The sequence below is a fragment of the Coturnix japonica genome, chromosome 2 (genome assembly GCF_001577835.2).
Source record: "Coturnix japonica isolate 7356 chromosome 2, Coturnix japonica 2.1, whole genome shotgun sequence".
In the NCBI taxonomy this organism is placed as follows: Eukaryota; Metazoa; Chordata; class Aves; order Galliformes; family Phasianidae; genus Coturnix; species Coturnix japonica.
The window spans coordinates 88,100,972-88,118,291 of record NC_029517.1 but is presented as its reverse complement, the minus strand read 5'-3'; the positions used below and the strand labels follow the sequence as shown (position 1 = coordinate 88,118,291).

General features: G+C 35.2%; 1 protein-coding gene across 7 annotated transcripts in view; it reads right to left on the bottom strand.

Annotated features, from left to right (window-relative positions):
* PIEZO2 (piezo type mechanosensitive ion channel component 2) overlaps window positions 1-17,320 on the bottom strand; it is a 273,784-nt gene that overhangs the window by 211,133 nt on the left and 45,331 nt on the right. For all 7 annotated transcript variants that reach the window (XM_032442625.1, XM_032442628.1, XM_032442629.1 and 4 more), the window contains exon 2: window positions 11,569-11,664. In XM_032442625.1, the coding sequence (XP_032298516.1) occupies window positions 11,569-11,664 (96 nt within the window). The remainder of the gene's footprint in view (window positions 1-11,568; window positions 11,665-17,320) is intronic.

The window sequence follows — 17,320 nt, the reverse complement described above, 5'->3', positions numbered from 1 at the left end:
AACAGAGAATGCTACTGTGGCTATGAAATCCTATGATGTCCAACGCCTCTTTACAGCTTTTCAAGCTTTCCCCATCAGCTTAACACAATGAAATCTGTTATTCTTGTTTCTGCTTTCCATTGCAGATTTTTTTCAAGAACTGCACAAAAACACATAAGAAAATAAGAACTCTTTCTTTTTTCAGTTCTGAAAAGGTTGTGCACAAACTGACTTCATCTGATCAGTTTTACTCATTAATTTTGTTGTTCTGAGCAAGTTAATACAGGGTTATTCCAAAAGTAATGCTTCCTATTTTGTGATCTTGGCACACAACATCAGAGGCAGATGGTGGTACGGCAGTAGAGGTTGAACCTTCTGTTACATGTTGTTGCTGTGTGTCAGATGGCAGTAGAGGGGCAGTCTGACACAGTGGCACCTGATACAAAGCAAAGATGTGTCAATGAATTCCATGTGGGAAAAAAATGGCACCACTTTGCATTTGTCAACCTTTGCTGAACATTTATGGAGTAGGTGGATGTATTCCTGCAGTGGTGACACTGATGTGAAAGACAAGCCATGCTCTTAATAGACACACACAGCAATTACACCATGAAGTGAAGAGCATCTTGATCAACTCATCTGCACAATTTGGCTAATGGTGACCACGTTGAAAAATAATTTTTCATAGCTGAGAATCTTCTCTATCAAATAATATTATTGTGCTCACTGTATCTTTTGTAGTTTCTGTGGAAATAAATAGGAGGCATTACTTTCAAAGAAATCTGCATACAATACAATTCACAAGAGATCTGCATAGCTATGGTGAAAGACTCGTTGCCTCCCTCTCTGTTTTTGTTTAGCCAAAAGCTTGTATTCACCGAGAGCTCTCATAAACGGAGACTAAATTTATTTTCCTGCCCACACTAGGTGAAAAAAGACTACATTGACATGGTCTGAAAAAGTGAGAATTTTGGAGAGATAGCAAAATTCATTGTGATTATTTCAAATATTATATAAATATTAAAGCAACAAAATGTAAAACTGATGTTTCCTTAAAGTAACAATCAGAGAGCAGAATCATGCATGTTACATTCTAAAACATGAGGAAAAAAATAAAATAAAAGGAGACTTGTAGACACATGTACTCTCAAAGAAAGTACAGGAATACACAAGTTGGTATTTAGTGCCTTAACAAAAAACATTCTGTAAATTTTTCAAACAAGAGCTTCAGATCCTGTATTAGTCAGACATATATTACAGACTTACTAGGGAATGGGAAGAGAGGATGAGGAAGAGATCATGATTGCTGGAGCTGCTGCTAGGATTTTATGTGATTCACAAACCTGTTACATGGACATGTCATAAAACTCAGCAAGAGAAAGCCTTGAGCATCTTGAAATTCTCCCATTTTCTCAGATGAATGCAGCAGCCACTCAGATGCTAGAAGGACATCAGGAGCTGGAACAGTGCCATTGTATGAGAATAATCAAATATTTAGGGTGAGGGTTTTGAAGGAAAACAGTAGGAATAGCAGAAAAGCGCTGTTAGCCAAGTGCTCTTGGGATACAGGAGAACCAGATTCAGGTCTCTGCTCTGAATTAGAACAGGATGTTAACAAATCTGCTTGGGTTGGATTCATCTTAGAGTTCTCTGCTTCAACCAGAGGCAGAGCAGAAATATGTGAGTAATGAGAAACTGCACACCTAGCTCTGCATCTGCATCAACAGCTTCATTTTCAAGAGTTAACTGCTCCCCCTAAATCACATTAAGACCAGAGTTAAAATGCTAATTATGGAGCATGTGCATATTAATTTTCTGCTTCCTTCTCTCCGTAAGTAATGGGAATGCTTTTAAATGCCGTTCATTGGGTTTCTTATGGGCTTGCTTGGTTTCTTAATATATTGCAGGGCACTTCCTGCACGGCTTACAGAAGCAAATTTCCCACTGCTAGTGAGTGTTTTCCCTGAGTAAGGTCAGCAGATTTGGTCCCAGGGGACTTTACTGATCTTCCAGCTTAGTTACACTTAAGATCCAGTGGAAAGCAAAACAGATACAATTTTCATTTAAGATTTGCTACTATATTGTGCCCTTCTCAGACTCATCATCCAACACAAACAACCAGGAAATGTTTTGTTGTAATAATCCTTTCAATTAGGGTTCTCATTACAGTGAAACAGCTGCTGTCTACAATATATCTTTGTCAGGGTACTATTTATTTCCCAGAAAACTTTTTTTTATTTTTTAAGACACATGCAATAAATCAGATCCATGGAAGTAGCAGAAATCAAAGCAGTGAGCAACAGCTGACCAGCTGAACATTTTTGCATTGAAAAAGAGGTAATTTCTGCAAGACCCCAATTTATTTTTCTTTTCCATCATAGAAGAATAAAGTTCATCACAATGCCAATGAACTACATCTGAAACTGCAGTAAGCCTTCATGTGCACATCATTAAAAAGAAAGCATGCTAAAAACCTGTCCTCCTGATCAACAGTGGAGTTTGCACAGGTGCTTAAAAGACTTTTGGAATGCCAGTGTGATAAATATTAGACAGACAACCCCTAGGTTAATGACAGAGTCGGGCAGTGCCGCTGGCAAGTCAAGACAAATGAATCAGCATTATTACTGCTTTCATTTCCACACATACATGCTCACATCCCCCCCCCTGAGCAGCCCGCTGCATGCTATCTATTTATCTTACTATCAAGTCCAACTCACAGTAACTGTCACTGGAATATAAACAGTAGTGACAAAATGCATTATCATGAATAATTTAATCCAAGCATTTTGAGTGCTTCTAAATGAGCAGGCTTCAGACTCAGTCCCTGTGATTTCAACTCCAGGCAACTTGCCAACAATTCAGACAACAGCAATAAGAGGAGGAAGGAATGTTCTTCTTCCACCTGCTTTTCCTTGTGGCATTAAAACCTCCTCTTACAGTGACCTGCAGTTAGGAATGAAGAAAGCAGGGAAATCAAGATAAGCACATTCTGGTGATAAGCCAGGTGGTTCATAAGGTGCCCAAGAGGACCAGGACACTTACATCCAAGACCAGCACTGTATTCCTGTTTTCAGCCCTGATCCTTTCCCCATGATGGCCAGACACATTCTCAGGCTGAGTAGGGTATCATGTATCTACCACCTACACAAGCATTTCTCTAGATACAGTTCAAGATGCCAAGCTCAGTGCAGTACTAAATATTTTCAGAACAATTGGAAGCACAACTGGTAAATATTCAAGAATCTTCTAGTTAACTCTTTTACTTTCAAAAGCATTGAAACTCCCTGGTTCTTACTTCTGTCTCACTTTCAGTAGCCCTCCTTTTTTCAGCCTTCTTCCCAGCAGGCACTTTTGCCCTTTTTCTCTTTATTTATTTACTTTCTTATTGAAAAATGAAGCACACTCTTCTTTTGACCACATCTAGACAATGTTTAACTCCTATTCCATCCTTACTTTATCAACAGCCAAGTTTTTTCATTATTATATATATTCATATATATGTAAAGAACAGTTTTACATTTTGTTTCCATTTCTTTTGCAGGGTTTAAGTCCGCTTGACTTCTGGCAAATCTCATTTCATCTTTAAACTTCCTGATCTCTAAGAAGCATTTCCTTATAGATTACCCTTCCCTCCCTTTTACTCACTGCTTGCAAATTCTCTGTTTATTTTTAATTATATTTGTTGGAGTGACTGGTCACAAATTTAGGTCTGGAGTTCACCTGTAAGAGACATCTGCGCCTAAGATAGGAGTTCCAAAAATGTGTCTGCATTTTTAACTACAAAATGTCACCGCACTGAAATGCTTGAGATCTTCACTATCTACTTTCCCCAGACTAATTTTGCAATTAAGGTTAAGAAAACTTAAAGGCTTTTTTTTTTTTTTTTGTTAACTTTGGATTGTAAGAATGATGATGGCCAATTCTTTCTGATGTTACTGTCCCTGTAAAACCAAATTTAAAAATAACACTGGTTCTGCATAAGTCAATAATTATTTGAGAAACTGTTTGCAACAGGGAAAGATTTGGCCACGCAGCTATTAGGATCACTCATCTCCAATTCATAGTATCCCATAACAATTCCACATTTGCTATGTTATTAGCATTATCTAAAACCAGCCAGATCTTATTAACCTTCTATAAGCTTTTTCTTTGGGGTTGAAACTAGATGATCATTATGGTCCTTTTCAACCCAGGTCATTCTTCTTGCAATGTAATTCCAAGACTCTACAGTAGATGTAGATCACAGAAAGATCACAGAATGACCTGGGTTGGAAGGAACCTCAATGATCATGAATCTCCAAACCACCCCCCCCTCCTCCCCGCCACAGGCAGGGCCACCAATCTCTACATTTAATACTAGACCAGGCTGCCCCAGGCCCCAGACATAGACACATTCCTCCTCTCTGAGTCACACAAAAATGTATATAACATAAAGTCAACAAACTAATATACACATACCCCTTCTGGTCACAACCAAGACACATAGAACTGTGAGATTCTGCAAGCACTTGCATGCGCAACAAGCTAAAAGAAGTGCATACCATTTCACTGAATATAAATTATTTCTTCAGAGTTCAGAAAACATAACAAAATCTCAAAGTTTTGCTTCTCTGGTATACTGAGCATTATTTCCTTTCCATCAAAATCTGTGGACTGACTGATCAGTTAAAGGACTAAAGTATACCATGATACATACTCAAACCTATACTACATCCTAAAATGTTGCTATTTTTATATGATTTTTAAAAATCTGTTATTAAAATGTCCTCATTCGATTAAGTTTAAAAATATGCCGCATGGTCATTCAGAATTTAAAATCCTTTCTCATTCTCATTGAGCCACTATTGGTTCCCAAATTTGAGGAAGCATGCCCATTCAGGACAGCATTCTTGTTAGCACTCAGCTTCCACAACTAGGTCTAAAGAACACTTTTTATCTTTGTCTTCCTCTAAATCATGCAGAAATTTCTTCTTATGCTTTAGTGGTGTTAGCCAAGAGAACTGTTAGCTTAGAAGGAGCTCTCATAATTTACCATACTGTTTCTAGATTAGGTTCCATTTTTATCCTTTCAGCTTCAAAATGTACAAACAAGAAAAGGTGTTGTGTTTTTTTGGTTTTTTTTGTTTTGTTTTGTTTTTTTTATTACTTCCTGATGAGGAAGGCAATTGATCAGGTTTTTATTATTTTAGCACTTGGTCTAAGAAGAAGAAAAATACACTTGAAAACTAACTTTTACAAGCTGTATAAAAATAAAACGTTGCAAGCACTCCCATAAGAACAGTGATAATGAAAGTGGGACACACGATCTAATCAACCACTTAATGAGAGTCCTTGTTTACATTTTCTTTTGTGGAAATGACAAAGTAAAGCAATCCAGGAACAAGAATCAGCCCCCTCAGATAGGAATAGCCTACTTGGGAACAGCATTACAAAGCAGCGATAAAGGCACAAGTATTTTTTATCATTAACATAAGACATGCAAGAGTCCTGGCCCCAGTGCTGCCAGCACAATACTTCTTACGAGCATACTTTCACTTAATTAGAGAGATTTTTATCTCATTTCTTAAGAAAACATTTTGATAGCAAATAGTTATGGAGCACACTATCATGTACAGGGAAGTTTTCTGGCTCAGTAGATGCAAGACGATTTTTGAAGTTGTTTAATTTAAAGGTATTGCTTCATTTTCACTTGTTCATTTCTAGAACGTCCATGTATAAGCACTTCAGGATTTGGCCCATGGATTATAAATCATGCACACCATTGTTCCCTCCCAAGAGAATACTTATGATGTTGGAAGTGAAGAAACCTAGCTGAGATGGACTATTTTCAGCCAAAGGATGTTTATGTAGCAGCTTGGCACGCCTCCATAGGAAAACACACGCTCTATCCAGTAGAAACCCATTTTTAATTGCTGAAAAGCATTTTCTGAGTTATAAATAAATCTCCATACCAATTCTTCAGGCTTCTACAAAGACACACAGTAATTCTAAGGACATCTTAAACAGCTTTCTGCCCGCCATAATAGAGAGTCAGCATCTCTATTATTGCCCAGAGTACTTTCTACTGAGCACTTAAGGGTAACAGGTAATAAATCATTTTTGTAATAAAGGAATAAATCACTTATGTGGTAAAATATGGATGATAGCATTCTTGAAAGTATAGAAACAGTAAACACAAATGGAACAGGGTCAAAACTCAAGTGGAGCCAACCAAAAACATAAAGAATTTATTGAAATATGTTCTTAAGGGCTAAGTAAAACAATAAACCTATCTTTCTTCTTTCTTAGTGTAGCTAATTCCTATATTTTAACTTACAACAAAATCACGGCATGACAAGCCTTCAGGTGTACAGTTAACTGAATTTCATTTCAAAGCAGTCAACAGAAACCATGGGAGCATTTTTCTTCCTGATATCAGCATTGACAGCTCCACCTACAAATTCATTCTTTGATGCATACAGTACAATATTCAAATCCTATTAATAATGATGCTATAAAAAACTGTTAGAACTGGCTTAAAAAGAAAAGATCAAAACATTTCTTTCTCACTTTTTCAATGAAGAAAAAGATGTACGTTTACAAACATCCCCACTTAACAGAAACAGACATTAAGGACAGGTCCATTCTGACTGTTACTGAAAATATTAAGATGCTACGTTCCATAAGCATTTCATTCTTTGTGAATATACTTGCATATAGCTTTAAATATCAAATTTACCATCAGTAGGATGAGATTTTAAGACGACTAAGGAGCTAAGTGAATTTTGTTAAAAATTTCTAAATAAAGATGGAAATCAGCATTTTAGCTTTGGGAGTTTGGCATTTGTTTAGTAGTTAGTTGGGATTGTTTTCTAATTTTTTTTCTGAAGCTATGTTCAATTGCTTTCTGCATATATACTTTGGGCAGCAGTTCTTTTGCAGGCAACATTAAGAAATTCCTGAAAACTGAACTGGGTGTCTGTTCTGAAGCAGGTGTAATTTTGTACAACAAATCATGCAACCATGAAGTGCAAGCATTTACACTTGGCAGTAACAATACATTTTCTCTTTCATGAGTATCACATGACAAAGTTCACTTAAGTTACCCATCTTATTTATTTATTTTCAACGCCATATAATGTAGATAAGATTTAAAACTGAACATCTGATTCAAGATATTTGGACTCAGTGGATGTGCAAATTGTCATCTCAGAGCACCGTCACAAGAAGTCTACTATTCAGTGGCTATGTAGGCTGACCCAATCCATGGATCAGCATGGATTGGAAACCCTTTCATATTTGCAAAACAAAGTGACTGATTTAGAAATAATTTAAGTAGAAAACCAAGTCACATGGCTCTACAATACAATCAAATAAGCAGTTGCCTAAAAAGCAGTTCTGATCAGCACCCCTTGAAAAACTGGTCTACTCAAATTTTAAAGTACTTCTAGAAACAAAAACATTATTTGCAATGAAGATTTTCTTATACTTGTTTCATGGAGAGTAATACATTTTGCTGTTTAACCATCTTTGTAATCAGTGATATCAAGGATTACAAGTAATAGACAGAGCTTAGCAAGGCAGTTAACCTAATACATTTTCAGCTGCGCATAAAAGTTCATGAATACAATTTCCCATATTCAGCTAAATCTATGGACAATTAAGTAACACTTCAGAAAACAGTACGATCAGCCAAAACTCAAATAACTCAGAGTTTCAGATCTAACTGAAGAAGTATGTATGGTATTTTTAATGGGTAAAGCAGTGTATTATCTTAAAGCTCATATACTGATCACATACTAACAGGAGGCTGAGGCTCTTCTCCACAAACAAGGATTAATAAAGTTCTATCTTAGTAATTACAGTTTTAAAAGATATTAAACATTTAAGGAAAAAAAAAAAAAGGGGGGGGGGGGGAAAAAAAAAAAAAAAAACACAAAAGTTATTAAGATGTAAATATTAACTGAAATGTTTCAGAGAATATAGATTTTTCCCCAGTGTATCTAGCTGTTTAGGTTTCTTACAAAACAAAAATTAATCTAGGTTGATATCATCCACTTCAGACAATGATTACAGAGTTTATAATTGTGTTCTATAGTCTTTTCTCTATTGAGAAAACCCTAAGTGCAGCGGATAGAAGTTGCATAAAATGAGTAACTGCTTGGTGTGAGGTGATGAGGTGAGAAGAGAGAAGAGCAAGGGGTAGGAAAGTTGGTCAGAGATTGTGACTGGGGAGTTGAGTGAGCCAGGAGAAGACAAGAAAGAAAAAACATTCATGGAGGGAAGATCAGAAAACTCGAAAGATATTCTTTTACAAAAGACTTGATCAAAGGCGACCAAGGCTTCAAGAGAAACAATGAGTTAAGCAAAACAGAAATAGAAGAAAAGACCAAAAATATTATTCATGTGAATGAAATGGAATTAAAAAAAAAAAAAAAGTAATAATAATAATAAAAAATACAAGTATAATATATAGCCACACAGTGGTTTTGAGCTCTTTAGTTTTTGAATGAAGTTTGTTTTACTCAACTTTAGACTATTTGATTTAATGCTGGTTTGGCTGGTTTTAGTTAAAATAGTTATAGATTTCCTTTATTTCCCATCCTCTGGACATGAAAAATAATCCTTACAGATTTTCTAGAAAGACTCTCTCTCACACACAGAGAGAATTAGAAAAGGTTAATGGTAATAGTGGCCCAAAATGGTTACATTCAGACATACTGAATTGACTCTGAAAAGGAGGAGATTAGTGTGCCTCTACACAATTGCTCTTGGCATAAAAAAAAAGTCTCTGTTTGTCCTGTCAGTCACTTCTTGTGGTAGAGAAGAGGCAGCAAAAATAAAGCGCACAAAAACAACAAAGTAACTGCACACTACACGGGAAGCTGCACCCAAATTCCTCAGTGGACACTTCCCTCTCATCTGTCACCTTCAGCACTTTTAAGAGAAACTTTAGCCCACAGCGCTGTAAAAATGACTGACAGCCTTACCTAGAGTGGGATTTCCTACCTTTTATGCTTGTTTTATTTATTTTTAGCTCTATTATTACTGGCCGAAAGTAATACTGGATACTTACACAGTCAACATCAGCTGCACCTACTCAGTTGGTACAGGTGTTGGCCCAAAGTCAATATGTTAGTTTTTTAGATTGACCAATAGCAATGGGGTGTAAAATGATGTGGGGAAGTCAAAGAGTATGGAAAGACATGACAGAAATCCACGAATTAAGGTATGAAATACAGATGCTAAGCAGATCTCTTTCACTCCTGTACAGTAACACTTCACAGTGATGGCTCCTTCAAATAGGGATGACATATTTGAACTCCATAGCTAATAGCCAAATCTCAAAAGAGCCCTAGTTCTCAATTTATTCATAATTCTGCCAAGACACTTAAATGCTCTAAGACTCAAAATTTGGTCTAATTCAGATTTATCCCTGCCATGGTTTTTATTGGTATTCCATATCATAACATCATGCTGTAAGCTCTCAGTACCAGGGGCAGCTGTAATCAATTCTTGGAAATCTGACTTAGATCTATCCATTACTTATATCCCATTTATGTATAAAAACTAGGAATACTGTTACCTTCATGAAATAATTTGCACTTCTTTACCTTTAGTTCAGGTGTAAAGACCGTATAAACTACATTGCAGATACCTCTGTCAGTTTATACTACTATAGCCACAGGAAATAATTAAAAAGTAAAACCAAAAAGAATGCTAAATGGGTTAATTCAATAGAGATACTCATCTAAATAAAGTAAGCCTGTGGCAGGATATAATTTTGGTAAGTTTTTCAAATATTTAAAAAGAGGATCAACATCCATCCTAGCTAAAAGAAATGAAATACAGTGAGTCATCATAGTTAGGATAGATCTGCACAGCATAAATCTAACTGCCTTGCTTCTCTCAGTGAGAATCTGGAGGTGGTCTTATTTATATGCACACCCCCCCATCCCCCCTCCCCCACCCGCTGGGGTAAAATTTGCACCAGTAGAAACCTTATACACAAACAGGTGGTTCTCTTTATTTTTCACTCCTTTCTATTTACACTAATGGTTAATGGAAACAGTAGTAAAAGTTGGTACAATAAAAGTTATATTTCCACTTGTGAAAATCAATATTGGTACTGCCCCTATAACACATATTAATTAATAGTTCATTAGTTATTTCTGAAACTTCTCCTTGCTTCTCAGTAAAAAGGGAGGCAACGCACAGCATCACTCTAAAGCAGAACAGACTCCCCAAGAACTCTTTTCACAGAATTCAAATTTCTTTTCTTCGGGAAACAAAATCAATGTTTATATTCATGTGCATGATACAAAAATGAATGCTTAAAAGGAAGACTGTTTATTACACTCTAGAAAAGTCCGGACTCCCAACAGCTGTGGTTTATTTTTCCTTTTTTTTTTTTTTTTTTTTTTTTAACGAAAAAAAGAAAAAGGGTAAGAATTTCACAGAGGTCCCGTAAACTCATAATACTATGCTTAAAGTCTAGATTTTCCAATTTGTTTCTTTTGGAAACATTGATGATTAAAATGGTTAAAAATTATAAAAATTTCCCACAGCCATGACACTGAATTTGTGAGTAGAATTATGGCAAAGTCAGCATCAGAAGTTCTTCATGTGTTTCTTTTTTGTTGGTAGTGTCGAGGAAACCAGACTGTTCTCTAAGGGACATCATCCTTCACACTATTTGCATCTAAAAGATGAGAGATTAGTCCATTTTATTTTAGCACCATGTAGTATTATTTTTCACTGCAGTCTGAAGTAGAATCAGGAAAGCATGAACAGAAATGAGTATGTCACATTAGTACACTGAAATTCAGTCATCTGCAATCTCATCCAAGAGGCTATTAGGGGAATAATATGTAAATATATCCTCACTGTAAATTCCCCTAACAGACTGCAAATCCTTAAGTTTCAATACTGTTACATACACATCTCTGCTCTTTCAATAACTCACTTCTTTATGCAGACAGAAAGTGCCTTATGAACAGCAAGAATGTAATATTTGATAGAAACAGTTTCTGTCTTAGTAGGTTTGTACAATTGCTTTCATATTTACAATTGTAAAAGTCAAATAGGTATGTAATACATGGATGCGACTTTTCATCTCTACCAAAAAATAATTTATTATTTTTTACTAAGAATGTTGAATAAAGTCAGGGTAACAACAGTGTTTAAATAAATGCTTAAAACATAGCTGAGTAAAAAGATGGAGATCACATTCAATTCTTAACTGTAACTACAAATCCAGCCCTTTAGGCACAGTAAGATGCCTTTGGAGACTTAATTTTTCCACCTAGACCATTTCACTATTCCAGGTGAAACAGTGTTATAAAAGAAATTCTCAGTACCCAGCTGCACCCTGTTGGGAGGGAAAATAAACAAAACACAAGCATCAGGCTTGAAAGTCCTTCAGCACCTAAAGCACCTGAGCCAAGTTACAGTTTAACTACAAGTGTCTGAGTTTATAGCATGTATTACAAATTAGCTCACTTAAAGAGGAAAAAAAAAAACAAGACTTCTTCATATACTACTAACCAAGCCTTTTGCAGGCACTCTGTCCACAACAGATTCTTAAAAGTTAATCAAGGAACGTCTTACCTTGCATCGTTATTTTTGTGGGTTCTGAAAACAAAGGAATGAGCAGGAGGTAGATGAGGTAGACAAAAGAGAGTCCATTGTAACGGAAAGCACAGGCTGTGAAAAAAGAACATAATGCTTAATCAAGATAATATAATTAAAAAGTATAGAATAATCACAATTTGAATTTCTTATTTATCATGGCAACTTTTCACCACTTTTAATATAATTTATATACAAGTCTTAAAGGGTCTGCTTAAAGGAAGTGATGAAATTAAAACTCTCTTTTAAGTATTCTTATATTAATAAACATTTTAAGCTTAGCACTAAAGACTCAAGCTACAAAGACTTTGTATGGAATGATGGACAAAGTCATTTGCTAGCTCAAAGTTTTATATTTCTCATCTGCAAACTCAGAAAACCATCTTCCATAAAAATATAGAGAGATGCATAAATCAGAATTCATGGGTACTCTTTAAGAACATACCAACACTTAAGGCAAAGGATCAGTGTTCTCAGTCAGTCTAGTACCACCAGCGATAAATTTCTGAGAGTAACAAACAAATAAAAATAACTTGGCTGTGACTTAAGTTCAGTACATTCCCTATTACCATAGCTTGTTTCTTGATCTCCATTCATCAAGTGTATTTTTTCCTCCAGAGATTAGTTTTTTAAAAAGCTACTGAGCCACTGCAAAAAGCTATAATCAAACATATACATAGCAAGATAAAAGATTTACAAACTGCAGTTGTGTAGTTACTGTTCTGCTTTGTGACTTTACTTGACAAATACATGGATTCTTAAGTATAACAGAATCATTTGTAAAGGACCTACAAAGATCCTTGAGTCCAATATTATTATGAGTGTTATCCAAACGCCTCTTAAACATGCAGAGGCGCAGTCCTCCAACCACCTATCTAGGAAGCCTGTTTTTGTCTCTAACTAGCCTCTCAATAAAGATATTATTCCTAATGTCTAGTATGAGCCTCCCCTAACACAGCTTTGATCTATTCCCACACATCTTGTCACAAGATACTAACAAGAAAAGATGAGTGCTTCTCCCTCCAATTTTCTTCCCCTCTAAGCTGCAGACATTAGAGCTGCTTCAGATCACAAAGGTCTCCTTTTCAAGGCAGCTGTAAGCACCACACCTGAGGTCAATGAAATGCAATCAACAGATAAAGCAACTGCCCAAACGATTTCCTAGCAAGCCACATGGCACAGAAATTTCTGGATATTTGGGTTACATTGGTCAGTTCTGTCTCAAAGTTACTGCAATTTTAGCATTTTAGGTTTGTTACCTCCTCTCAAAACTGTCTAATCGATTAGCAAAATTAATTTCAGAAGAATTATTCTTGAACTATATTTACCTTTAAATTTACTGCTTTCTATTTCCAGAACTGAGGAGACTGTGTACTCAAAGCTTTTTTTCCTCTGCAGCTATATAATCTGGCCTATTAAAAACCATTACTTTTCCATAAAAACCTTCCCTTATCTTCATATAGTTTCTTACAAAGTTATCAAAATATTTTGAAGATACTCCTTTGTATACATACATATTCATAAAGGTGTGTATATTTCCTGAATTGAAACTGATAATTTTGTTAGTACCAAGGAAGACCTTCGGTAAACTCAGCTTTTTAGAATAAGGTGGGTTATGTTTTTTAAACTTTAGTGCGCTTTCCCTTGGGGAAAACTGAGTGCTCTGTAATACAAAATTCTCCATTCACAAGCAATTATTTGAAATATTTTTGTTTTAAAGAATAACACCATAAGTATATCTCTGTATATAAATAGATATCTTTAAAGACAGAATCACAATGGCATCTAAGACAAAGCTATGACAATTTAATTCATCTTTATGGTATAGTAGTCAGAAAATAAATGTATAGGGAAAAATATCAGACAGACTCATAGAATTTCCATAAATTATTTGTATCAGAATATAAAAGATAGCTGGAGTATCCTACATTTCTTTTATTCAATCATTTGATCAAAGAGATAAAAAATAATCACAGCCAAGTGAAGTTCATATTTCACCACATCTGTAAATGTATTCATAACTTCCCAACTGTATGTATAATTTAAATCATATACATACAAAAAAAAACAAAAAAAGAGATCAAAAAAAAAAAAAAAAAAAAGAAAGAAAGAATAAGGGGAAAAAGGAAGAAAAAAAAAAAGAAAAGGAAGAAAGAAGACAAGGAAAAAAAAGGAAAGAAAAAAAGGAAAAGAGAAAGAAAGAAAGAAAGAAAGAAAGAAAGAAAGAAAGAAAGAAAGAAAGAAAGAAAGAAAGAAAGAAAGAAAGAAAGAAAGAAAGAAAACCATTTCTAAAGCCTACTCTGCTTATTTCCAGGAGTAAAAGTGAACATAAATCACCTCAAGAATATTTTTAAAAAATACTTTTATAATCTTTTGAGAAATGCATGTAATGATAACCTTGTACAGTAAAAATAAATCAGCTAAGAGGGTTAACTTGATTGTAATACAAAAAGTTTCCAATTATGCTACATTCACTATAGCAAATATTTCTGTTTAGTGTATTTAAAAAGTCCCTAAGGAAGAACAGAAGTATTAACATATAATTTCTATTAGATAAGTATCTCAGAATTTATTATGTTGAAGAACCACTCCATTGCCAGCCTTTTACTTGTTTTTGTTTTTCAGCTGAAGAAGAATAGACATTACAGCTGGGAATTCATAGATTACTAACATCTTAAGGGTTTCTTGTGCATTTCTTGGCATTGTCAATAAAAACAACCAATATTTCTGCACTAAAAGACAGCATTCCTAATTGTATGTTGCTTTATCCTAATTTAAAACAACAAAAATACCTGGAACATGCCTTTCACTGTGGTTGCACAGTCATGGTCTAAAGGTATGTGAAAAGGATATATTCCTAAGTGTTGTTCCTAACCTTTCAAAATTAGGGTTGTTTTTTTTTTTTTTCCTTTTTTTAGGCAATACAATTTTTAATGTCCCAGACTACCTGCTCTGTAGATTTGCACTCAAAATCAAAAGAAGGTAGAGAGAAAGCTCACAATTCATCACTCACTAGGAAACACTGATAACATTTGATCAAACTATTTTAGTGTGAACCATATCTCTAACACAGAAGTAGTATGAAAACTATTTTTTGCATTTCTGAAAAATAAAGACAGAAATTTTAACTCAGTATTAGTATAAACACATGCTGTACATCGAACCACCTCACAAAAGGAAATTAATTTCAAATATTCTGTCAGTTATGGCTTTGGAGGTCTGTAAGCAAACAACTAAAACCTAATTTGGTTGACTGAATTGGGCTAAATTAGACAATCATTTCTTTTAGATACAACATTGTGAACAAGACACAGGTGTATACCAAGATGACACAGTCCTGGAGCTAAGGACCAAACAGTAAAATAACTGCTAAATCAAACACAGCTCCTGCAAATCAAGATGCTAAACAAGGCCATCCTTGGATGTGTGCAATGAATAATCAATTCTTACATGAATACAAGACTCCCTGGATCATCAATCAGATGCTGTCCCAGTGACATAATGATTAGGCCTCTTCACTTGTCCTCCAGGAAGACATTATACAGAAAGTTTCCATGTCTTTAGAACATTCAAAACTTTAGGACCGTTTTTATGTGAAACTATATACATTTATTTTAACCTCAAGTATTTTATCGATATCAAAAGCAACCTAATCAAGGCGAGTAGTTCCCATATTAGGCTCCAGACTGCCTTATAGCGGCAGTCCACTAAAAAGCTCCAGAACATCTTATTCTTCACTGTCCAGGGCTGTTATATGCTGAGTCATGACTTAGAGAAAATTACTCCAGCAGGCAAGATTCTCTGAGGTTTTGCAGTGAAGCCACAGCCTCAACCTGTCCCCATGCAGTTCCCTGATGCCCCTGGTCACCCCACTCCTCAGTTGGGGGGGAGGGCAGGGCCTAACTACCTGCCCTGAGGAGATGACCACACAGCCTTTGGTTTATAGTTTAGGGAAAGACCTATTACCCTGTACAGTGGATGCACATGCCTTCATCCACTCCATGGTTACAAACAAACTTAGTTCTCACTGGAAATAATGCTCAGTTCACATATTCTGGGCAACATTTTGCACAAGTTCGAGAAAGAGAAAATTCAAAATTCTAAAAGAGAGAAAGACATTTCAGATTTATAGAATAAAAACAACTCCAAATAAAGGACTTTGAAAGGAAAATGAGTTAAAGAAAATACATATATATATATATACACACACACTATTAGATATTGGAAATAGGAGGTCAAGACCTGAGTAGGTTGTTTCACTGCTATTTAGAGCTGAATACACTTCTATTTTTGAAGCTTTTTATTAATACCCTATCTTAATATCAACCACAAATGTGAGAAGAAATGAAAACAGAATTTTACTTCTTTTTATATGGGTTCATGCACACAGTGATCTTGTCAACCTACAAAAAATACAGACGTGAGCTTACACAAAATATTAGTAAAAGAAAAATTAGTAAAAATTAGTAAATTGTCCTTCATTATTTAGTTACAGTCTCAGACACCTTCCCTGCTCAGAGAGGGGTGGGTTTGAGGAGAAAGCCTATAAATATCCAAACTACAAAGCCTAAGGGGCTGTATATGGCTTGTGCTTTTGTCTATGCAATATCTACATAATCAAGTGGTGAAAAGACAAGCTTATTCACTGTTGGCTGGATAAAATGATCCATTATTAAACAGGCACACAAATGAACCTCTTGGGGAAAAAAAAAAAAAAAAAAAAAAAAAGTAGCAGTCACTCTTATCTCCATCCGTCCAGGTCGAAAGGAAAGCAAGACCCACATCTCTGTTTCAACTCAGAGACAAGGGCAAACCTTATTAAATCTGTTTTGATTTCTCACTTTCACCTGACACAGATATGACCGATTGAGAGCAGTACAAATAACAAAAGAAGTATACTTAAAATTAACTTGGTTGGTCTAAGAAATTTGTATCACCAAGTTCTAAAGAAGAAATTTAAAGACGAAATGCATCATTCTCATTTCAGTTTCAGAGAAACTCTGATTTTTTCCTACAATATTCTTTACAATATCAAGGAAGAAATTGCCACTCATTGTAACAATAGATATAAAATGAAAATAACTAGAAGGAAAAAAATAGGAAAAAAAAGAAAAAAAAAAAAAAAGCCACTACTATTTCTGTGAAGAAAACTTTAAATGTGACAAAATATGTCCTACTTCCTGAACTCAACATTACAAAAACCTTCAAGGATCTGACAGGCACAGTTCCCAGTCAGCTTTAGCTATCTGTGAACTTTATTTCTTCTTTGTGAAATTCTGAAGAAGGAGATAACTCCTGGCACAGTTTAGCTCTCAGTCACTTCTGTGTAACTCCACTTAAAATAATTCTTATGACATATAAGATTGGAATTAAATACTGCTGTCCAAAATAGTTGAGTGAAATACATATAACCTTATCATCCCTTTAGAGCAAATGAATGCTTATAGCCTTATAGCCTACAGTGTGCAGTGCAGAACACAGAACAGTGCTAGCTCAGGGTAAGTTACCTCTTGCATCAACGAATACTCCTTCCACATGGTTCCTATCAGCACTTTTATAATCACTTTTTTTCAGTGTTCAGTGTCCATCAGGAGAGATGACTGCTGGACAGTGAATATTTCATGGTATTTATTTATTTGTTTTTACTCTTTTTTTCCTCCTTCTCAGAACAGCAGTGTCAGTATACTTTCTATCAGAAATCATCTGGAACTAGTTATAACTTTGTGACAGT